Source organism: Falco peregrinus, chromosome 9, assembly GCF_023634155.1.
Source record: "Falco peregrinus isolate bFalPer1 chromosome 9, bFalPer1.pri, whole genome shotgun sequence".
NCBI classification, from domain to species: Eukaryota; Metazoa; Chordata; class Aves; order Falconiformes; family Falconidae; genus Falco; species Falco peregrinus.
In genome coordinates, this window is record NC_073729.1 from 15,053,560 (window position 1) to 15,077,862 (window position 24,303).

General features: G+C 39.7%; 1 protein-coding gene across 1 annotated transcript; it reads left to right on the forward strand.

The window, feature by feature from the left end:
* Positions 1–1,701: 1,701 nt before the first annotated feature.
* CCDC34 (coiled-coil domain containing 34) lies at positions 1,702–23,203 on the forward strand. The gene is made up of 6 exons (XM_027784149.2): positions 1,702–2,053; positions 5,859–5,991; positions 8,527–8,634; positions 19,592–19,750; positions 20,993–21,134; positions 22,739–23,203. The coding sequence occupies exons 1-6, from the start codon at positions 1,713–1,715 to the stop codon at positions 22,951–22,953; spliced, it is 1,098 nt and encodes a 365-aa protein (XP_027639950.2). The 5' UTR covers positions 1,702–1,712; the 3' UTR covers positions 22,954–23,203.
* The last annotated feature ends 1,100 nt before the right edge of the window (positions 23,204–24,303 follow it).

Sequence of the window (24,303 nt, forward strand, 5' to 3'; positions counted from 1 at the left end):
TGTGGCCGCACGCTCCTGGCACTCACCTTGTTTGGGCCTCAGCGCTTGTCAGGCTTTAACTTGCTCAGATCACAAGCTGATGGGGGGTCAAAGAGTTGGATGGTTTTCTTCTACATCAGTAAGGCAATGGGGCTCGGTGAAGGGTCCAGTGAGAAGAGGGAGGGGGAAGAACATGCTTCTGAGAGTCAGGAGAGATGCGACCCTTTTTTTGGTAGAAAAATGATGGACTGGAGTGCCCATAAATGTGCAGCCCAAGCACCAAGTAGCCCATTTTAAAATTCCCAAGTATGATCGTTTGGGCATTCTTTGGGGTTGTTAATGATGCTGTTGAAATGTTTCCCACCTCATGGCACTTACTTTTGATGATGTCTAGGCACACCTAATGGCTGTATAGGTTTGGCCTTTTTATATCATTGAGCCAGTGAAATTCAATTTGCTATAAGCAAGATAGTTGCCTCGAAAGTCACAAATTACTTTCCCATTTTAGACAAAGCATTTTTATTACTGTTGCTTATTTTTCAGTTTGCCAGTCCAACTAAAAATATATTTCTTGTTAAACTTGCCTACCTGGAGAATCTTGGCAATAACAATTATATCATTACAGCAACCAAATTTATAAGCATTTTCAAACTTCTATGTCTCATGTTAATATCAGCAAGGCTTCTGCTTAGTCTGTCACAGCTAACTAACTCCATGAAGTTCTAAAAAGCTACCCACTGCTAGTCAGTGGTTACCTTCTTGGTCGATGAGATTTGAAGGCAATGAAAAGCTTCAGTGATACACATATGATTATTGCTGATCCTGCTTAAAAATTCAGCTCAAAAAGTGGCCGGTGGCCCAGCGTTGGCAGTGAAGAAAGAAGGAGGGGAGTGCACTCTTGGGATTTGGAACCAGGAAGAAATGTTGACAAAGTATCTATTAGCAAGCAAGAAAGGACAAGAACATGTTAAATATATTTATGTATGTTTTACTTAGAACAAATAGTTGTAGACTCAGTGGAGAATTAACTGATGGGAGGACAGGGAAATACCTGATAGGAGGAAAAGGAAAGGAAACCATTAGCCTGGCAGAGGTTTATGAAAACCTAGTCTTTAGAACTTTAAATCAGGAACAAGTTTCTGATTGTGGGGACTGAAGTGGGATGTTGCAAAATGGGATGCGGTAGGTTACAGACTTTGACTCTGCTGATGGGAAATGCTACGCCACCCTCTGATGTACTGGAATCATCATCTGTGGATGAGGTTGCTGGTTCCAGGTTACTGAATGAGTAAACGTGCCAAACTGTAAAGAAAGAAAAACTGCCAAGAGTTATGCAAATCAGCGCACACACAGTGTCCGTGGTGGCCATGGCGCTGCCCGGGGCCCAGCTGCAGTGCCCGCCGCCTGCCTTGGCCGGGCTGCTCCCCGCCTCCGGGACAGCATGTGCTGGGGGGGCTTTGCCGGCCCACAGGCCAACGGCAGCCGGTTCTGACCCCGTGCTTTCCCGGTGTCTCTCCCCAGGCGGCTGGCTGCGGACACGGCGGGGGAGCGGTGGCGGCAGGTCAGGCGGGCCGTGGGGCGGGCGGCCCGGGCCGGGCCCCGCGGGGCAGGCCGCGCGTTCGGCCGGCGGCAGCTGAGGCGAGGCGCGCGCAGGCGCGGAGGGCGGTGGCCGCCGCGGAGGGGAGGCGGGGCGCGCCGCGGCCACTGGCGGGGCGGGCGGCGTCCAGGTTGCCATGGCGGCGGGAGGGGCCGGGGGAGCGCGGGGGCCGCCGGGAGCGCGGGCCGCGCCGTGCCGGTGGCGCCAGCCGGGGGCCGCAGCTGTGAGCGGCCGTTACCCGCCGCCTCTCCCTCAGGTGCCGCCCGCCGCCATGAGCAGCGGCGGCAGGAGGAGGAGGTTGAGGAGGGCCGCCCGCCTCGCCCCGCCGTCCTCCTCCAGCTCCGAGGGCGAGGAGCCCCTCAGTTCTTCCGGCTGCTCCCCGCTGTCCCCCGCGGCCCGCCCCAGCTCCCCGAGCGGCGAGGAGGAGGAGGAGGAGGAGGAGGGGGCGGCGTGCTCCCGAAGCCGGCGAGGCCATAGGTAACGCCTGGGGCAGGAGCTCGGGGCTGCCCCTGTGTGGGGTGCTGGCCTCTGTCCTTGTCTCTCTCCGCGTGAGGCCTTTGCTGGGGACAGGACGTTATTTCACATAAAAATAGATTTATTTGTGTAGATAAGCACTTTAGGCACCTTGTTCCCTTTTTGTGATGCTTTGGGACATTGCAGGTTACAGCAGTCTTTTCTACAGGTAGTTGGGTATTTTTGTGGGTTCGTAAAATACCTTTAAGCTGTTGACCTGAGGCTCAAGGTCTTTGCAAGTTAAAAAGGTACAGCCATTCCTGTCATCTCTAAAATGTTCTTAGAGACTAAAGGGCTGTTTGGCCTAGTGCATATAGCTATACTCAGAGTCAGTCTTACCTTTGTGCATTGCACAGTTCTTCTTCCTGTGGCTTAATGTCATTCCTGTTTCGTTATATGCAATTTAATGTGTCTTCTTTCCTTTGGATTCTCCTCTGCCTGACAGGAGAATAAGTGATTCTTATTCCTTCCTTTAAAAGGAAGGGGGGAAAGCAGGCAGCATCTGCCTTATTCTGGAATACAACCTTTGCAGTGGAAACTTCACGGAGTTGTGCAGAAACGGATGGGTGTAACTAGCCAGACTGAAGTGAGCCAGAGGTGCCAGTGGGGTAAGGGAGGGACAGCTGAGCTTCACAGGGGTGCAGGGTTCTAGTGCGGTTCCCAAACTTCCATGGAGAGCAGTGAAGGAATATGGACCACACTGAACTTTTCTTAGAAGCATTTCACAAAGAAGGTGCTGAAAGTCCAGGGAAAGTGTTCAAATATAGTCAGAAATAGAAGCTTCAGAGTGAAAAGGCTATTAGCCGGTTTATGGTTCTTCCTGTTTGAGGTTTTCTGTTATCTCTCCTTTTACTGCTTCCCAGTAAGCAACTTTGTTCGTGTACATTGAAGTTCTTGAAGCACTCATTTCTGACTACTACATGTCTTTGCAGCTTGAGATGCGACTTGAAACAGCGCTCAGTTTTTGGGCCTGTTGCTGCGGTATTCCCTGGCAGCGGTAAAATGCAACTGAAGACGACCTCTGTTAGGGCCCGAGTTGGAACAATCTCATTAAGCTCTGCAGGCACAATACATACTTCACTCATGCAGACATTGCATCTGAATAATGCTGTTGCTGTGTTGTAATAAGCGTCTACCAAATGTTCTTACAGCAGCTTCCGTGTATAACTGCCAAGATCTCAGTAGTATAATAATAAAAAACCTTCTTATACAGCCACTACCCCCACACACATGTGCACATGCTGTCTCAAAGAGTCTTTTTGTTGTTGTTGTCCTCTTAAAACTGCACAAAAATCAGCTGGAGGCAGACATTTAATGTGGGAAATGCAATATTTGCAAAAGAGAAAGGCTGAAAACAAGGCCTTGTGTAATGGCGGTAGGCATTTTCATACTTTCATTATGGATCAGTGTTATATTTGATGGCACGACTTAAGTGAATATATGGTGAATGATAATCGCTGTTTTCTATTAATCAGGCTTCAGTTCTAATGCCAGATGTATCTGATTTACTAGTTTAAAAACAAATGTGTGCTTCAGAATGCGGTACTTTCAAGAAGCCTGTTACTTTAATTATTCTGAGGAAGGTCATAGCTGTGAACATGCTAGCATTTCAGAAAATGGTCCCATGAAATTCAAGGTCTCTGTGGCTCAAGATAGGTAATAAGTGTGTCAGGGAGAATGCAGCTCGTGGCTGGGATGCACACTAGGAAGGGTTGTGTTCCAGTCTGTGCTCTGGTGCAACCTGAGAGCTTCAGGCACACTGCTACAGAAAAGGAGAAACGTTTCTCCCAACAGCTCTTCATATTGAGCTTGTGTTTTCCTCCGTTTAAACTCAATTTTCTGTTATTTTTTACTTGTATACAGTAAGTTTTTAATTTATTACTGTGCATTAATTTTTTTTAGAAGTTAACAGCTTGAACTTTACAAGTACTGATATAGGAAAACACATAGTAAATAATTTTTTTCTTAATTCATTCCTTTTACTAGTACTTTTCCTCAGGTTGGTCTAATATGTCAGCATTATTCTAGTACAAGGTGCCATAATGCAAATTGTGCACAGCAAAAGAATGTATTGAGGAAGTATCTCTGCCCCAAACGTCAAGTCTGGACAAAGTTGCGTTGGTTTCCCGAATTTGAATGTGTAATACTTTTATCCTTATCTTTCATAAACTTTAAGAGAGTTGTTTTCTAACAAAATGTGTTACTGTGCATTCTCAGGTTGCATCCCTTATTATATGTACCTGTTTAAAACCTCTCTCTTACATTTTGGTCTTTATTAACACTGTACCATAAAAGCCCTAGGGTGCCACAGAACATGTTGGACAGTGCTGGGCTTGGGTGTGCTTGGCCTGTGCTGCTTCTGCCCACGCATTGCCTGTGTGTCAGGGTGTCCTGTCAGTTCTGTTGTTCTATGTCTCTGTGGCAGCACAGTATAAAGAGGGTTGCAGGCTGAAGCTGCGTGGGGGGGAAAAAACCCCAACCCTTTTCCAGGTTCGTTTCAGCATGAATCTGTTCCCTTGGACGTGTCATGGCTTGACCAGCAAACGCTCACATCAGTGCACACACATGTGGGTAACAGCAACGGAGGAGCGTAGGGCTCCCTAGCACTGACATTGTCCCCAAATGCTTTGTATCACGGAGATCTATTCTAAAGATTTCTGAGACATAAACCATTTTGCAACAGGGTGTTGCTCTTCCTTGTGAATGTGTAATACTTCCATATTGATAAAAACCAGATATCTTATGCTGAAAAGATTTATTTCAGGAGCATTAACATAATAGGCTTGGTTGGATGCCTCTTCTGTAGCTTGAATTCAGCAAATAGAATTACTCACTGTCGTAAAGTAGGTGGGTATTTCCAGAGCCCATACATCCATATAAAATACTAAAGTGAAGTCTAATTTGTTGTTTTACATTGTCCTGTTGTTAAGAAAAAAAAAAAGTCTATAAGAGAGAGGAAATATTATAAAGAAATCTATTGGCATGTTTTCAATTTTTGTTGATGCCGAGCCTAATATACTGCTTTACGTTTGAGATGGTACACGTATAGAATATTAAAAAGATATTTCTGGCCTGGGGCTAGGATTGCTGCATTATTCATGAGTAAAGAAGTTACGTGTGTGTTATGCAAGTATCCTATTAAAAGCCCAACAGAACCTTGTATAATATCAGCAAGTACTGTATGCAAGCTGTATTTCTAAAGTAGGTTTCCTGTGAAAGCTTTTTAGAGTGGAAGACTACCTGTTAGAGTGAATGGATTCTTAATGCTGAGGTTGCGTGCTATCATGAATCCAATTCTGTAGGACTCGAAAGAAGAAAAAAAATATTCTCTATTATCCTTTGCTCATGCTAAAGGCCACTTGATACATGGAACCGCTCTGTGACCAAGGACAGGATGCTAATGTTAAATCTCTGATTTCCCTCAGTTTCCATACGTGAGAAGGAAGGCGACACTGATGTTTCATGTTTTTTGTTTAGTTCATAAAAGGTAGTGTTTGAATCTGTTCCTCAGTTTAAAAGTGGGGGGGGGGGGGTGGTGGAAATGAACAAGTTAGAATTTAATAAGTAGAATGTAAAGGGGATGGTCACAGGTACACTATAAGTGCCATTTATCCATTCTGGAGATAACTAAGCAAGCAATAAAAGTATGTCCTTATTGTCACAATCTGCCATAAAAGAAACGTAATTTTTCAAGGCAGTGGCACTGCCTAACTTTTCAATTAAATATATCACATCAAATGTTTATCTACATTTCTCATTTTTAATTCAGGAAGGCTGAAGACTCTGAAATAGCAGGGGGAAAAAAAGAGTCACCTTTGAAAGACAACCTTTCACCATGGGAAGAATGGTTCATTGGCAAGGAGAAGGAACTGCGTGCCCGCTTACAAGCTAGAGCTGCAGAGGTGAATGCATCTAATAGGCTTGATGTTAAGTCTAATCAAAGATAGCAAGGACAGGAATTATTTTTTTTTCTTAAATGGTTGTGGGAACACCAGTAGCTTCATCCACTATCTTTTAGTGTCTTGGGCCTCCGTAGTGTGTGGTTGACCATGCTGAAGTGATTCATGGTATGTGCATTCTCTTTTGCTGAATGTTTCATTGAAGTGGTGCTGTATAATATTTTGCTTATCCAACTGTCAGGTAATGTTTCAAGTTTAAAGGATTAAAACATATTGATATAATTGGTACCTTGATTTTCATCATGGGTACATAGGCCTGCATGTAGGTATTAAAACATGACAGGGTGTGTGCTGGGCGTAAGTATGCCAAGCTACTTGGTTAGATATGAGGCACAGTGTTGTTACCCACTTAGTGTGTAATTATGCAACTGTTAGGTGTCCTTTCCCAGGATAGGTTTCCCTGTCCCAGCTTTTTTTCCCCTCCTATCTTTTGCCCCCTTGCCAATGAACAGTTCTTGAATACTGGGGCTTGGGCAGAATTAAGTAAGAACGCTATATGTTTTCTTGATTAATGTGTTTGTAGTTGCAGTTGATTAAATGAAGCTGTTGTTTAAAATCAAATTGGAAATATTGGGTAGTGGTTAGAATAATCACATCCAAGTTAGAGTATTTCTCACTTTAGTTACTGATTTACTATTTGACCTTGAGCAGTGTCTTAATCTTTCTGTGATTCACTTTATCTGCAAAGTGAACATAACATACAGCTGTTTTATGTGGGCTATCTCATGTTGTTTATAAAAGACCCACTGCTGGAAGGTTCTGGAACAGTCTTTTGGAGGTCAGCATAAGACCAAAATAGTTTGTTGAACTTGAGGAATATGTTTTGTTCTGTTAATATTCACCACACGTTTCATGACTTCCCCTTTAGATTCTGATTCTGCAATCATCTGTCTGTTTTGATACTTAAATATAAGAAAAATGAGCCAAAGTAATTTCTGGTGTCGTGTAGAAAATGTGGTTTGTATATGAACTTCTCATGTGGTCTTGATGAGGAACCAAAGCAATTTACTTCTGTGTATCACACAATAGTGTTCATAACTTCTACATTATATTTAGTACTGTATCTCAATGATACATTAAAAGCAGTCAAAGGACAAGCATTACTTAAAGCCATGTAGAAATCAGTGAAATAGGTAATTGTTTTATTTTTAATTCATAAGATTTTGAGTATATTAGACGTTAAACTGCAATGTAGGCAACAAAAATAGCTTATATCAGGGAGAAAAATACAATCAACCTTTTTTGTAGGATGCCAGAAGAGAACAAAGTATGTGATTGTGGTATTAAAATGTATTACTATCTTTGCATATAAAAGTATGCTAAACTGATATCCTAAGAAACAGCTGTGAAGTCCCAGATCTTTGAAAATCTTTTCTAACCTAAATTATTCTCTGATACTGTCTTTTGCTCACAGCAGCACTAAGTCTGCCCTGAATGTCAGAAATGTGGGTAAATGCTTGGAGTGGATAGCGGATGGGGTGTTCTAAGGTACTTACAGTGCCATCACCTTATGCAGAAACCAGGATCCCTGCAATAGAGATGTCCCAGAACTGAAAGGAGGTGTTAGATGCTGTAAATTTGCCTCAGTATAGCAACAACTGTATTTTCAAACTACGTCTGTATTGTGTTTTCTTTGTGCTGTCTGTAGGCTCCTGCTTTTTCTTGATGTCTTACTAAATTTAAATTCATTGTCATATGGAGAGAGGGTTCTCTCTGAAACTGACTGCAGTGTAGGGACCATAAAGTCAGTTTCATGGAAATAATTCCATCTATCTATGTTTGAAGGCGTGAACTTTCATTGGAAAACAGCACTTTGTGCTAATGATACTGTTAGAGAAGCCAGACATCTCAAATTGTTGTCTTGGTCGTGTTTCTTCTGTATCGGTTCATTTCCTTGGAGAGGTATAAGTGGTTGCATAAACGCTGGATGTCCTATAAAGATACGTTGGAATTTCTTCTCTCATCTTCAAAATAAATTTCCAGTTTCCAGATTTGCTAAAATCTGCAATAATTTTGTCTTTTAATAAGCTTTGGGTTAAGCCCTGAAGTTCTAGTAGTTTGGTACTAAAAATCACAAGTGAGTAATACTACACTTAGCCTTTGATGCCTTCCTGAATGCAGAGCAGGACACCATGTAAAGTGTAAGTGTTGTAGAAAAGTACTGCTGCAAATTTAAGCTTGCACTGACTGAAAGGGCATTTAGATAAGCTGAGGAGTGTTTGGTTGTGTTGAATTGTTTCCAAAGCCTAATTAAAATACATGTTTCCAGTTCATATTCTAAAAACGATACATTTCCATTGATTGCGTGAAATAATGTTTCTGTGTTGACTGTCATCAGTCTTTTCCAGAATCTTAATGAAGGAAAAATATCAAAATCTAATGCTTACATTGTTTTAACTGCAGCACTGTTTCCAGTATTGAGTGTATTGGTGTAGATGGTCATCACAGGTTTAAGTTGTATACTTTTTCTTCAATTAGGAAATACGTATGCAGCTTGAGAAGATGAAGGAAAAGCAAGAATATGAAAGGAGGAGAAGGATAGCTGAAGAGAAGCACAAGGAATGGGTCCAAAAAAAAAGAGAAGCGGTAAATATTGCTTTGGCCACAAATATTCTAGTGCGTTCCACGCTTAAGTAAACCGATGTAAAGTTTACTTAGACTGTTCGGACAACCGTGTTTTTAGTTTCCTGAATGAATGTCGGTTTCAATTGAAAATTATAAAACCATGCCAACACATATAAACGTTTTTCCAAGACTGATATTTTTTTTTTCCCCTCTCGAAGGTATAAAGAGGTTTCTTCTGTTTTCTGAGTAGTCAGATAACTGACAATTGGCTTGCATCTTGTGCAGTAGCCTTCTGCCAATTATAGCTGGGGTTCTGGTCTTCAGTATACCCTACTCTTTCTGACTTCCTAGGATCAATGCCCAAGCATTTTGGGTGAAGCGTACATCTTGACTGTATGCAGTGTCTTGTACACCAAGTAGAGCTAGAAGAAGGATTTACTTAAGTACCATTGTGGACAGGCAAATAGTATGGTAGAGTTTAGAGGGATAATTGAGGTGTGAGGCCAGATTCAGGAAATTCTCAGTAGACCACAGTTAGCAACTGGGAATTCATTTCTTCATCCAAAATGTCATTTCTGAGTGGGACCCAAAAATTGTTTAAGTTATCATGAGAGGGATGCTTGAGACCAAAGCAGACAGAATCCTGATCTCAGCAGGGCGTACTGTACAGCTCTGTGTCACACGGAACAAGCATGTGTCCTGGGAAGCAGAAATGGGAACGTTTGGGAGGCTTGGGCTTGTTCAGCCCCTGGTAGTTCGTGGGCATATGTGTTCATTGTCTTACAGTCTGTAGCAATACCAGTTACTTACCGTTCTGTACTTCTGGTTTGAAAAAAATCAAATTAAAATTGATTAAAAATATCACAATGGCACTAGTTGGGCTAAATATCCAGACCTAACACATTTGTCTTTACCATTTCACTCCTCCTTCAGATTCAGTCTGGAAGCACTAGAATAATCTGTGTTTGGATCTAACCTAATTATGCTTAGCTTCAATGCTGACTGGACGATTGCCATAAACCCACCCCAAAACCAATCCTGCTCTAAGCATTTATTGTGATGTAGAAAGGATTTTTCCTTAGTAAAGTACACAGCAAAAAGTGGAAGACTTAATTCAGCACAAACAATGCAGTTTTCCTCTTCTAAAACACAAATTAAATTATAGGTGTCTGTAACTATTCATTGCCTTGAAGGGGTTTGGGCTGCCAGATAAAATTGTTCACAGTTCAAAACAGTAGAAATTCTCATGCTCTCTACTCCTGGTCTGTGCCCTCCCTGTCCTACACGCACACACACACACACACCCCGCACCCACCTTCAGCTTCTTTAAAATTCTACTTATTTGGGTCCTCCTTGGACCTTTGCCTTTGTGGATTTAATGATTAATTTCTTTTCTATTGTCAGTGGGAATAGGTCTTTTTTTATAGTAATCATATTACCCCAGAGGACAGAGGAGAAAACATATTTGTGTCTGGACTTTATCATATTATATTTTGGAAGGATAAGGTCATCCTTAGGCCATGTCCCAAGCTTTTACCAAAAGTAATCTGATTTTCATTTAAATCAGATGATTCATTGGCTAGTCTTTTCTGTAAACCACACTCAAATCAGGAACAAACTGAACTGGAAAGCTTAGCTGCCTTTAGGATATTAACATTTGTGCTGCACAGACCTTACCACTTCAAGTTTCCACAAGCTTATTTGTGGATCTGGACACTGACTGAAGGGTAAGTATGCCAATCCAGTGACTAAGAAGGTGTTTAAAATCGTGTGAAGGTTTCACATGAAGTTTAAGGTCAGATTCGTGAGCACTTACTGTTGCTGTGATTTTCTTGGGGAGCGTATATACATCTCATACATGGGAAAGCTCACGTCATTTCCTCCTAGAAGCATGAAAAGGTGCTCCTTAAGGCAAAACTCAGAGTATTCTTCACTGAAATGTGCGTGAAGCACTCGCCTTTTTCATATCTATTTACTGATTCTGAGCCCCTTTGTGTAAACTGCAGAAAATACTTTACTTGACAAGAAGCAGTACTTTCAGGGATGTTAACTCTATGATCTCCACAAGTCTGTATCCTTTCCCATTGCTGAACACTGTACTGACGAAGGACGTAAGCATGGTTGAGTGTACGTTAAACTTTTTCCATCATCTTGAGCATCCAGCACCAGCAGATGCTGCTGGAAGAATCTTCATACCATGAATATGAGAGACACTTCTGTCAGAAGTAGAATGTTTGTATGTGCATAGAAGAATTCTGCTGTTTTTTTGTATGCCAAGCCACCTTTCTTGCGTTTCGTTGCATGACAGTGTCAGTTGTGATGTTCTTACTCTCAAGTACAGTCCTTTAGGGTCAGGTTAGGGAGCAAAGCTCAAGTACTGTTTTTCTTCACTGGCAGGTTTGTGTTTTTTTTGTTGTTTAATATATGTTTAAAACTATATGCTGTGCAGGTTGTTTATGCTTCCAATCATTTTACATAAACTATTTTGCAAAGTAAAGGAATCATAACGATTTATTATTCTTCTATATAAATAGCTTTTGTGATTTTAAAGGTTGTAAATGAACTAGAAGTAATACCTTGAAATATGAGCTGTCAAAGAACATTCTAAGCTGTGAAATGGGTTTACCCAAATATGGCAAAATTTTGCAGCTCACTGGGAATTAAAAGCTTAATAAAATCAACTGTGAGGTGCTACCCCTGCCTTTACAATTTTCACTAACATACCAGATCTCTGCTGGAGAAAAATGCTTTTAGTTTCTCCTAAGGTTGAGTCATTTTGTGGGCAAATAGTAAATTGCCTGTTTGACTTGTTTTAGGTGTAATACAGCTCTATTTTTTAACAAGTCACAGGAGTATCAATCAAAGTATTTTAAAATATCTTCAAAGCTGCTTTTGATTTCAGAAGAAAATTTGCTTGAACACAACATGATTTTGTATGTAACCAAAACTTTTATTTCTGAGTTACTGTTAAATTTATTGATAAAAATGAGGTGGGTATGATTATATATGCTGAGCAAGCAAAGCTGGTGTTTAGTGTTCTGTTCTCATTATTAAATGAGTCTTGATTTAAGTGGAATGCAGAACTGGATATAGATCAGCAAAGCCATTAGAATCTGTCTTAATCTTTCTGGAATGTTGAAATGTGTGCTTGATTTCTAATTGCTGTACTTAAGCAGTTCAACTCCGGTGTGGTTGGAGTTGGTAAACTCCAGTTCGGTAAGGAGCTCTGTGTCAATAACTCAGAGCTGAATTGCGAAGCTTAAAAAGAAAAGGAATTGATATCTTCAATCCCCATCTCATCATAGAACTAAACTTTGAATAGGTGTTGAAAACTAACTACTGTCACATTTCTTTAGGTTAAAATTGTTTGTGAAGGCTGGTTTTCTCCACGTCTGCTCATTCTGGCACTTTATGTGTGTGTTTTCTTTTTTTGGGGTGTGACCAAGAAAGGATCCATTCTTAATGAAATGAAGTATTTTATTGAAAATTAAACCAAAAGGTAAAGAATAGCTAGAATTTATCATTTAAAAAAAAAAAAAAAAAAAAAAAAAAAAGAGACCTTCAAGGTCTATCACTTCATGTTTGTGTGATGCCCTGTAGATACTGAACAGGTCTTAACTTCGGTCATTGTTCTCCACCGAGTAAGTTTAAAGCAACAAAGAACAGCCAACCGATCTCTCATCTTATCCCCCTAAACTGTGTCTTGTCGTTATTGGAATTGAGGGACCTACATACGTGATACATTTTAAAAGTCTTCTCTCCATAGTGGCATCTTTGTGATTTGTGTCTTGTCAAATGCATTCTTGCTTAACAAACAAAAGTTTTGTGACTCTTTGGCTTAGCAGGCTGTAGGTGGTATGTAGACTGTTTACAGACTTGGGTAAATTACAGTTTAAGGAGGAAGAGAAAAAGTACTGCTTAAGATCTATATTTGGGTATCACGTTTCCGGTACCTGCCAAGGATATTTTTCTCTCATCTAAATTCTGATGGATTAATATGTGATGATAAAACTCTGGCTGGGTATGAATTATGGGAAAAAGAAAAAAGGAAAAAAAAGGTGAGTGGTGAGGTCGTAGATGTTCAGAGTCGATGGTTCATTTATACTTTGTTTTGTAGTGCTTCCTTTGAAGACCACCACTATTTAGAATTTTTCTAGTATGGTTCAGTTTCAAGGTCCTTCAGAGTGTGACCAGGCGCTTGTTCCACTGCCTGATAATTTACTGTGTTCTACTTAATGGAAGTTTCTGGAGATGCTAGACAAAAGCTTCTCTTCTGTTTTCAAAAATATGTAAGCTGTTGTCTGAACCCAGTGTAAGCGCTGCTGAACAATAACTAAACCACTGTTGTGTTATCAATGCTGTTTTGGTTGCAGATCCAAAACATAGCATCGCAGGAGCTGCTATGAAGGAAATGAACTCCGTCCCAGCCAAAACTCAGTACATGTATGTAATACGTGTATTTGCAACAATAACTGAAATCTCAAAAGCAGAATGCTTGCATCCCAAAATAATTGTAATTCTGAAACTCATCTTCTTAGCATCCTTTAGTCTTTAATTTGCATGTAATACTTAATGCTACGTTAATGTGATACCTAGCAAAGCTGTAAGAGTACAAGTAGTAAAGTTACACATTTTACATTGGAAAAATGAATTATGCTAATACCAGTCCTAATTTGACTGTGGCGTTGCTAATACTTTCTGCATTGTTGAATAGATATTAAGGCATTATTTTTTTTTTCTTAAAAGTAAATATGAGCGAAGCAGGCATTAATCATAGAACCTTGGTGTTCAACTTTTTATTTTGTTGTTCATGTTTTCTTTCATTAGGTCCCCATTACATACTGAAAAAATACAATTTTAACAGAGAAACGGGTACAGGATGGGAAAATTATGGTTTGCTTTGTAATTGAAAACTTTGTTCTAACAATGATGTTTCTATTGGCTGATATTCTTTATAAGAAGAAAAAAAGTAAGAAATATGAAGCCCTAGAACCAACATGCTATAAAATGGTGAAAGACAATGTTCTTGGAGCAGACTTGCCTTTCTTGGTGTGCGGCGTGATTCCTCCCAGAAGAGAGGCCTAGATTCCAACTTATTCCAAAGACTTTTTGTTCAATGCATACTTTATCTCATCACTGTTAAGACACAAATTGTTCAGCAGCTTGAGCATGGCTTTCAAGTTAAAAAGTTATGCTCGCTCTTGCTCATTTTCCTTCATCCAATGAACTGTTAATTATTTCGTGAGGAGTGGGACAGCTTCAGCAGAACGGGTGGAGAATCCTGTCATCCCAGCCTGCAGCATGGTAGACGGAGTCTTCTCTCCGCAGTGGGATGTGTTAGTTTGAATCCCCTCGGGCAGAGAGGTAATGAAATCCGGATCTTCCCAGTCCTAGGTTAATGTTCTAACAGCTGAACTATTGTTCTGACTCAAAGCAGTGGTTGCTGCCTGGTTTTATGTAAAGCCTGATGTGCTGTGGTTTTTGCTGACAGTTTAGACTTGAAAGAGGTGCTGAGGTGTTCACTTTTTTCAGGACTGAACCCTTTTAAGAAATGCATTTGTGAGGGAAGCTTAAATATCTGGCATAAAGACTTTCCAATCTTGAGAACCTACGTTTCAGAATTCAAATTTTACGTTGACACGCCCAAGTCTGTCTTGAGATATGTAAACTTTTTCTGTAACTCTGGGCTTAATTTCTTAAGGGATTTTTCTGTCTGTTGTGGTTTTGTCAGCATCTAGACCAGGAGGCTTTTTATTTTTTTTTCCTAGCACAGTGTTGATACATCTTTACACAAAACTTTTCTGTCAGGTCATGCGCAGCCAATACCATGGTTACAATTTTAGGTTGTATCTGAATCTTAATTGTTTCCAGACTTACCCTTAGATTTCTGTAAGTAGAATGCACTAATTTCTCAGTGTTAGAATGAGTTTTAGATAGACTTGTGGAGGAGGAATTCAGGGTGGCAGATGATTAAAATATGAGTGCTGGTGTAAGTCAGCAGCGTTCATGAAGTCTGTGTTCTTTTGAAGACCCCGAGAGTGTTCAGGGACAAGTACACGAAGACTTTCTGCTTGTCATTTACGTTGAGTACCCACATGAAAGGAACACAATAAGGGACAAAGATCCACGTATGCAACCATCTTAAAATTCTCCAATTACTAGACTGCAATGGGGTCTGCATTGACTTTGTGTGAACTTCAGCAGTAGTTATAAACCTGCCTGTCAGTAGGCAGCTGCAGTCCAATGTTGTTTCGCTGACCTCCTTTCTAGGCTCTTGTTCTTTTACATGTCGGTTCTGGAGAGATTAAAGAAGTATTTTTGTGGGTGGGCTAGGCTTGGTGACTGAGCTGTGTAAATAGGGCTAAATTGAAAAGATAACAACAATTGGCCAAACAACCCAGATTTCTGAGGCAGCTAAATGTGATGGACGTTCAGGATTACTATGAGGATAAATGAGGAAATTTGGACGTATGTTCTGCTGTTGGCAGTGTGGACTTTTCCTATATTTTGCTATCAGTCAGCAAAAAATTATGCTGGAATATGGTAGCTAAGATGTTAAAGCAAACAGCTGTGAAATAGAACCATCAGTTATCTCTGAAAAGAAAATGTTGTCACATTCTGCAAACCAGAAAAAGGGGAAGGATTGCTGTGAGAAGTATCTTAAAAACATAAACCATATATTCTATTATATAAACCATAATATTTCTACTCAGTGACAATCTACATAGAAAATGCAGAACAGAAAGCAGCTCTGCACTATACCCTTTCCAGCCTTTCATTTAATCATTGATATAAAAATACAGAAATACATATTTTATTAATTTTCTTCCAGTTGGATATAGTGTCTCTGTTTCAGTGGCAGTTGGGCTTTTTTCTGTCTGGACAGTTATTTAATATTTCTACCTTCTAGTGGGAAGAGTGGGATGCTTCAAATTTCAAATTCCTTTGACAGTTCTCCACATGTACATAGGTCTGATTTTTCTTGAAATGTTAGTAGTCCTGTTGATGAGACATTGGTTTGGTACTGACTCAGTGAGACACATGCAGCCTACTGAGTCACCATCACGGCTTTGTGGGACGGCTGGGTATGTTTTGGGTGGGGGATTTCCAAGAACTGACCCAGCCCAGGCTTCATTAGGTTCCGAGCCTTGATAGGATCACATCCCAGAGCAGTGAACCCGCAGGGTAGATTTGTATCCTTTCTCCTTAATAATGTGCTTGGGTGGGGTGGAGGGAGAGCAAGCCTTTCTTGCCAGGAGTAGTAATTGGATGTTTTACAATCAATACCTTAATTTATGTAATACCTGTAATCATATTTTTTTAAGTATGTAAGTATGCAAGTGGTTTAGTGAATAGGTCATGTCTATTTTGAACACAGGATCAAAGAGAATTTTTAAAACCCAATCTGACAACACCAAGCATAAATAAATTATGTAATTTCCCTCCCCCCATATATATGTGGAAGGAGGATTGAAGAACATATACATTAATATGCACATTCCTAGCATTTTTGATAGACTTACATAAGGGAAAGTAATGAGGATGAGGGGAAGCTGGGAAGGCCAGGGTGACAGGAGCTTGACATGAAACAGGTTATTAAAGCAGCTGGGAATGTGGTATACACTAACTTTGTGAAGGAAAGTGCTGTTCTGTGCGTGAGAGAAAGAGGAAGCATTTCTGATTTGTCTGCAGAATAATTTCTAGGCAGCTGCAAAGTCTGCAATTCTGCGGGGAGTCTCTCCGTCTCAAGGATGTCTCGTTGGAAGTAAAACTTAGCAATAGTTGTGGCTTTCATGGTAGTGTGCATGGCATATTATTGTTTACATAGGACCTTGATTTAACTTTGGGTCAGCCTAGATAGTAGCTGAACTCGTCTGAAGTATTGTGATTAAAGATACATAATTTCAGAAACTGCCTTTTAACTACAGCCTTTAGAAAGGTTTTTAGTCTATTTTCTGCTTATAATTGTTGTCCATTATTGAACAATTCCCCTAGGTATGGAAGGGGCCCATTTTTTCCTGTTTTCTCCTATACTTATTTTCATGCCTGTTATGTAATAAGACCCTTAGCTAAGGACTGTAGCTTTGAAAGATCCTTAGTTTTGTAACTTGCTTTCATGTACAACAGAGATAAGCCAGCAAACAGCAAAAGATCTGAATCTTTGTAAGCCACCTTTGCCAATGGTTTTAACTCACTGTTTTAGCATCTCTTTCTCATCTGAATTAATGCTTTTTATGTGCCCCGGACTACCACTGTCTTGAAACAGGAGTTGTTGAGAGATGCACGTGGGGGATATTTGGTAATGAAGGGACAGAGGAACAGCTCTGAAGAAGAGATTAGGATGAATTTTAGACTGAGGAGGAGGAGAAGCTTAGACAATTGGTTATTGGTTTTTCAGGCAGGTGATACTTAAGATCTGCATAATTTGCCAAAAATAGATTATTTTTCCTTTTTAATGTATTTAAGCATGGAAGGGTTTGTTTCATGTAAGGAAACATCTTGTTTCCATTCTTCACTAGTACAAAAATATTTCAGAATCTCAACTTCTTTTTTCTGGAATGAAGTTCTTTTTTTCATTGGTTTTAACTGTAAATAGTAATTGTATCACCTGTACAGGCCTTACAGTGTTGTGAAATGATATTGTTTATGACATCCATTATTTTGTATTTGTATTTCTGTGGAGTTTTACATTCCAGAATATGCTTGGAAATGGAGTGTATTCATATCTGACCTTTTCCCTACAGAACAGATTCAGCTGATGTTTGCTGGAATATATTAGAAGTAAAAAAAAGGGAAAGCACACCAACCACCCCCACCCCCCCACCCCAAACCAATGAAAAAATACTAATTAATAGCTAATTGTTTTGTGAAATGGTGTGCAGTGTGCACGCAAATAACTGTTTGTCATCAGATGAGACTATTTGCCAAGAGTATACCAAAACAGTGGTGCTGAAGGTATCGTCATGGTTTAGATGAAGAAAGTTTATCTCGGAGGTTATGGTAAATACAGTTAATAAGGCATAGCTTGTAAAAGGAGTGGGGGGGGGGGGGGAAACGCTACAATTAATGCATAATTTAGCTGCTGATGTTAAAATTGTAGTAACGCTTCCAGTGTTGACACAGAATGGGACACACCAACTCAAGCAGTTCTGTCAACTGGCTTCTGATAAGAAGTCTGCAGTTTAGCATTATGACATGTTCAGAAAAGGTGAATGCCAAGCATAAGCTAAGATTATGCTTAGAATGACTTCTTTATCGCTATGTCATGTAGCGTGGATAAGGATTCAGACATGAAAGCATTTATTATCCCGTAGTATTTCTTGCAAAAAATTACCAAATGTTTTAACGTGAAAGCATTGTATTTTCTCTTTAATGGCCCTGTATTTGCACCTCCTCATCTCATCCAATAAATGGCAGAAATGAGTTAATGTTTTGCAGGGCAATATAAGCTGAAGTTTTTATTCTGTATGGTACTACTTTATTAGTATATGGGTAAGTGTAGTTATGGGGGACAAAGACTGAACTAGCAGATACCCTATTTAGGCCAGGCTGAGAGGATTGTGCTGGTTGTCAGCGCCAGTATTATGCCTTCTGCTTCATTATGCATAATTGGATTTTCCAGAAGGGCAATAAATCTGGAGAAAAGGCAGAGGAGGGACCCATGGGGGGAGCAGGGCATAGGTCCATTTTTCTGCCTTTTTGTGCTTATAAGAGGTAAAATGGAAAGGCAAGTATATTCCTGTTCTTGTAAATGTGCTTTTCCTCTTTCCCATTTATTTATTGTACTTTGCAGTTGTAATTCTAGGCATTTGACACCCATACAGCCAACTAGTGATTCTGAGTCAGCATAATTTCCTGCTAAACTACACATCTTTGTTCAAGGGGAGTATGCGAGGGAGCATACAAGAAAAAGATTTATAAAAAGAAAAACAACGTTTTTATTCAACAGTGTTTTTTTTATAAAGTGAAATCTAATCTCAAGTCTAATGCTTGTCCTCCAAGTCATGCACACAGCTTTTCTGGCAAAGATTTTTGATTCTACGTGTGTATGCATGTTCTTCAGAGCTAAGCAAAATAAGCAGAAGTGGCACTGAATCAGTAGAATCCCAGACATTTCATAAATGTTACAGGGAATAGAAGTGAGAGCTAGTGTTATTCTTCAGATGAAAATACCTCCTCTCCAGATCATGAAAAGGCCATCAGTAGTGCTTTCTCACTTAAAGAATGGTTCCCAAAACAGTGTTTGTACTCTTAGATACACACACACTGAAAAGACGTAGAAGTGAACAACACCTCTGTGTATTGTATCTTCCAAATTATGCAGGCAGCAATTTCACTTTGCATTCCGTTACCACTTTTTGTCTGCCTTAGAATGTGTTTTCGGAGAAATGCATAGATTGATTCATAGAAGTCCGTGTGTGAATAAAATAAAAATATAAAAAATGTAGAGAACACCACAAAATATGAACTGGATTCTCATGTGAACTTCTTATTGTTGTATCAGTTGTGCTCAAGTGCTGATCAATCTGCACATCTCAATGACACTTAAAAGAGGGTGGTTGGCCTCACCTCTCTTTGGAACTGTAGTTTGCTCTGGATTCACTGAAAATTTAAACTTTTAAAACCATTGTCAAGAAATGCAAAATATATTTCTTCCTAAGAAATATTGAGAAGTGTCTGAAGTGGTGTAAAAGCATCTGAATAAATTAAACGGAGTAGCAAACGCGATAGCATACGGAGTCCTGAAAGTAATTTTTTTAATCATGTTTTGTGACAGGTTTATGTGTTTAAAACTATTTTATCTGGATGGCGATGAATAGTTCTGTCTTCAAAAAGCTTACAATATGATTTTATTTTTCGGGGTTACGATAACTTTATTTGTAATTGCATGACAAAATTAACTGTATTCTGCAAAAGAATTTCCCATTGAAATACACTGAAGCGTTTCTACTCTGTCTTTTTGATCTGTTTCATGTAGGAAAGAAGGGAAAGGGAACGAAAGCTGAGCAAAGAAATGGCAGAAAAAGCCACAAGGGAACTAGAAAAAATGCAGTTACAAGAAAAGGCTGAAGTAAAATATAAAGAGTGGTTAAAAAAGAAGAGAGCTGAAGAGGCAGAAAAGAAGAAGAAAGAAAAGGTATTGATCAAGTAATCATTTATTTGGATGAGGTTACCTAATCTGCAACTGATGTTAAATATATTGGGTAAATCAATTAGAATTTGTCAAATGACAGTGTTGTACTTGACAAAAAATTTCAAAATTTTTAATGTTAGTGCATTGCAGACATCGATGTATGGTCAGCAAAGCAAGATGGATATTAATGCATTTTTGGTAAGTCTTTGCAAACCCACTGCAATTGTGATATGGTCGGAGAAAGAGAAACACAAACCACACGGTGCACCTTTATTAGTCGGTCCGTGGCAGGGTGACACACAGAGACAGCATGTGGCGTTAAGTGCTTTTTTCTCCCAGCACCACCATTATATTCTTATTAAACTTGTACATATTTCTAATTAAACACATTTTTCTTCATCTCTGGCTGTACCAATCTCATGCTGGGAGTTCTAATATAAATGTTATTTCATATCAATCACCTATGTATTTTTATAGTGAGCTTCAGAAGACCTCTTACTGTAAGCTGCCAAAAGTATGGGCTTTGAGGTCCTCTAGTTCACTAGAACAAATGGTCTAACAAGGCAGCACTTGCAGGAGTTGTCCAGAATTTCTCTGAAAGTCCTCCGAGCCTCTAAAAAACACAGCACGAGGACTTTGGAAGCCAAGAAAATGAAAGTTATCAGGCAGATTTTAACCACATGCATTCTTTTAGTCACATCTTCATTATGCAGGTTCTTATAAGCTATGCTCACAGTATTGATTCAACTTAGTTGAAATCCAAATGCCATGCCTAAACATACTGGTTTACTTCTGATTAATGGTTCCCCAAGCCTGCTGGCAGGCTTGGAGGCCACCCAGTCATGGCTGATAGAGGGCTGGATGAATATGGATAAATGAGAAGAGTGGACAGCTGTCCCAGATGCAATAGCCTCTTTAGGCTAACTGCAGCACAGTGGGTTCTGGTCACCTGCCCATTATGTTCAGAATATCTTCTACGTGTAGCCTTCCAAAAGATTTCTGAGAGCTTTTTTCTCAGAGAAACACTGGATTAATGTGGAGGTTGATTATTTTCTTTTTTTTTTAGACTTAAAGTAAAATGTGCAACTTTTCTATTGGCAGGAAAATGTATTTGCTTTTGTAAACATATTTTAAATACATCCAGTAGTCTGGCAATCTACAAAAGATTTATTTAGCATTTTGTGTATATTGTACAGAGATTTGTCTGTAAGTGTCTTAGATTTTTAATTTTTGTTGTATTCTTAGGAAAAAGAAAAAGAAAGGGAAGCTGAGCTACAGGAGAAGAAAGCAAGATCAGAGAAGATCTTTAAGGAATGGCTACAAAATGCTAGAAATAAACCACGCCCTGCTTTAAATGGTTACGGCTTCCCATATGGGAAGTCTGCAGGTTTGTACTTCTACTACACGTATGTAGTGACTCAGTCTGTGGTTCCTTCCCTCTAATCTTTTAGTGTAAAATGAAGCCTGTTTAAGGTTTTCATCCAGTGTCTGATTTTGGCACATTGGAATGAGTATCTCGTATGATACAAGTCAAGAGAAGCTTTTACTCTCAGACCCTTTGTGCATTTTTTGTAGGCCTTTGTGTTATTTGGGACGAAAATTATATTTGAGAGAGTAATGTGGCATGCCAAATTATAACTGATTTTGATCTCATTTTCCTTCTCGGGCATAGGAATGACTAGAGCAAATTACTGGTTCCTGTGAAGGAAATCAGTTACGTTAGCATCCCTGTAAAGTTAGTGTTTGTGTTACAGAAGGTGTGTGCCACCTTACCACACCTGAATCCTCCTTAGAAAAGAGGTGGGTTTTTGAGATGCAGAGATTTGAAGAGGCTGACAGAAGTCCTGTCTGAAAAAGGAGATGTGGGAATCAACCTGTGTTCTGAGCTAAGATTTCCTTTTTATTTAACTGTACACCTGCATCACACCTTCTTGGCTTCTGTAATCCTATTCCTTTTTTGTTTCAAAGGGAAGTGTTAAAGGGAATGCCGTTGATAGTGTGGTGTTTTGTGAGTCTCACTTTATTTTGGGGTTTCTTTTTGTCATCCCCCATGGTACAAAATGAGGAGAGCAGTAAGAAATAGTATTGCATTTTACATTTGAGTGCTTAATTAAATTTTCTTCAAATATATATAAATATATATATTTTCATCAAACTAAAATCATTGTTACTTGAATTAGCAACAGAAAATATTTTGGGACCTAAATTCCAGGCTCTGAATGTTTAAGGAAAAATGCGTAAAGCGGGTGAACAACCTTTGCTCTTTTGCTTACAGCTGTTTATAGACGGTAATACACTTTGCCTTTTGTTTTAGACCTCCATTGCTTCCCCACAGCTGCAATCACTTCTTTAAGTGATTTTTGAAAAATATTTCTTTACTCATTTGTGTTAGTGCAATGGAATATATTACAGACTTTGTTTTACTCAACCATGTAATGTATTCACTGAAATGTCACTACAGACAAATGACTGATAGGGCAGCATGTGCCTTCTGTTGCATTTTAGGCTTTCTGATATTGCTTTATGGGCCCTAGGTTTTTAACTGCAGATTATTAATGTATGTGCATAATTGGTGTATTGTTCTCCTTGATAAAATGAAGAATAACGATTAAGCAAAGATGGAAAAATGTGAGCTTTGACTATGCAGTGACAGGAAATTTTATTAATAAATGCTTTGAAATAATGCTAACTAGCCAATTGGTAGACATTTACAGCTTTTAAGTATAGAAAGGACTGAGCATTCTGTATGTTACACAGCATTCAACCTGCTGCTTGTTTTAAATAGAGGTGAAGAATATGTGAGTTGTTGGTTTAAAAAAAAAAAAAGTGGAAGATTTATTACTTTGAATCATTTAAATTGTGATGTGCCTATGCTGTCTTCCTCTCAAGATGATGTATCTTTTTTAGTCCAGATAATTATAACTGCTTGCATTGTGAAGCTTGTAGTGTAAGTATTCCTTTTTAATTATGTGTAATTTCTAAATGTTTTAGGGTGTGCTGATGGAAACTCATATCCAGCTCCAACATATTGTAACCCCATTCCTTGGAAACCTGTACATGTGCCTTCTCCAAAGGAAGACAGAGTTCTTACAGTGAAGAAGAGTAAGAGACCTGTATCATGTCAGTCACATGCATCTTCGCCTATGGTAATTTATAAGCACAAGAGCAACCCTTGTGTTGGATCCTTGTGCAGAAAGCAGTTATAGTACAGCAAACAAAACTATTATGATCTTGAGTGAACTGTGCCATAAATGTGAAGTTATATGCAATTATATGTCCAAAACAGGCTGCTTTCTTATTATTATTTCTGTGAACAGGTTTTGTGTTTACAGCTAACTGACTGATCAGCTTTTTTATATGGTTTTTTAATATGTTGCATTTTAGTAAAAAAAAAAAGGCATATTTAGCCAATCGTAATGGGACTGTATCTCAATACTAATAAAACGCACAAGATTATTTCTTCCTTTCCTCCTCTTTTGTTGGTGAAGGAGTTTTTTTGTGTATGTGATTATTCTTTTGGGCAAAGTATTACTTGGTTATTTTAAAGATGCTAACTTATAACAGACTTTAAAACAATTCTTAATGTGGAAGGGATTCAAGGCCTGCATGCAGTTGCAGGGCTGTAATGTCATTCATATTGCAGGGATATAGTGGGATAGCTTACATCACTGGAGTGCTGCAATGGATGGTTGCAGGCTCTTTGAGGAAGCACAGGCTGGCACAGTGAGGAGGAGGGAGACCAGGAAGAACGCATGAAGTGTTGCCTGAGGACCGATCATTAGCCAGCTGAAACCTAATGAATTAAGATTACAAAGGGAGACCAATGTTGGACTGAGCATCTGCTACAGACCACCTGATCAGGAAGAAGTGTGTGACATGATTCAGGCAGTTGGAAAAAGCCTTAGGCTTCTATCCCAGAGTTTCAGGGAGACTTGAACCACCCTGAAATCTGCTGGAAAGGCAACACAGCAGGGCGCAAGCAGTCAAAGGGAGTTTCTGGAGAGCATTGGTACCTTCCTGAACTTCCTGACGTAGCTGGTAGAGGAGCTGACAAGGGGAGGCTCTTCACAGAACCTGATATGATGTACAAACATGGGAGAACTGGCCCGGGACGTGAAGGTTGGGGGCAGCCTTGCTATAATGACCGTTGGATGGTGGATTCAGGATCTTGGAACAAGTAGCAGGATCACAACCCTGAACTGGAGAGAGAAGAGCAGATTTTGTTCTGTTCAGGATCCTGCTTGCAAAAATCCCATAGAGTATGGTCAGGGAGAGAAGAAGAGTCCAGGAAAGCTGGTGATTTTCAAGGTTTGCTTCCTCCAAGCTCGAGGATGGTCTATCCCAAGGAACAGAAGGTCAAGGAAGAGTGGCAAAAAAGCTTGTGTAGATGAACAATGAACTCCAGACTAAATGTAAATACAAAAAGAAAGCATACAGAAGGGGACAGCAGGAACAGGTGACCCTGATGGAATATAGGAACGCTGTCCAAGTGTGCTGGGATGGGAATAGGAAAGCCAAAGCCTATCTAGATCTGAAACCAGTGGGGGATGTGAAAA

Excerpts from the sequence above, each read along its gene's own strand:
- CCDC34 (XM_027784149.2), top strand. The coding sequence starts at position 1,713 with ATGGCGGCGGGAGGGGCCGGGGGAGCGCGGGGGCCGCCGGGAGCGCGG. Across the intron at positions 5,992-8,526 it reads TACAAGCTAGAGCTGCAGAG|GAAATACGTATGCAGCTTGA; the intron begins GTGAATGCATCT and ends TTCTTCAATTAG. Across the intron at positions 8,635-19,591 it reads TCCAAAAAAAAAGAGAAGCG|GAAAGAAGGGAAAGGGAACG; the intron begins GTAAATATTGCT and ends TGTTTCATGTAG.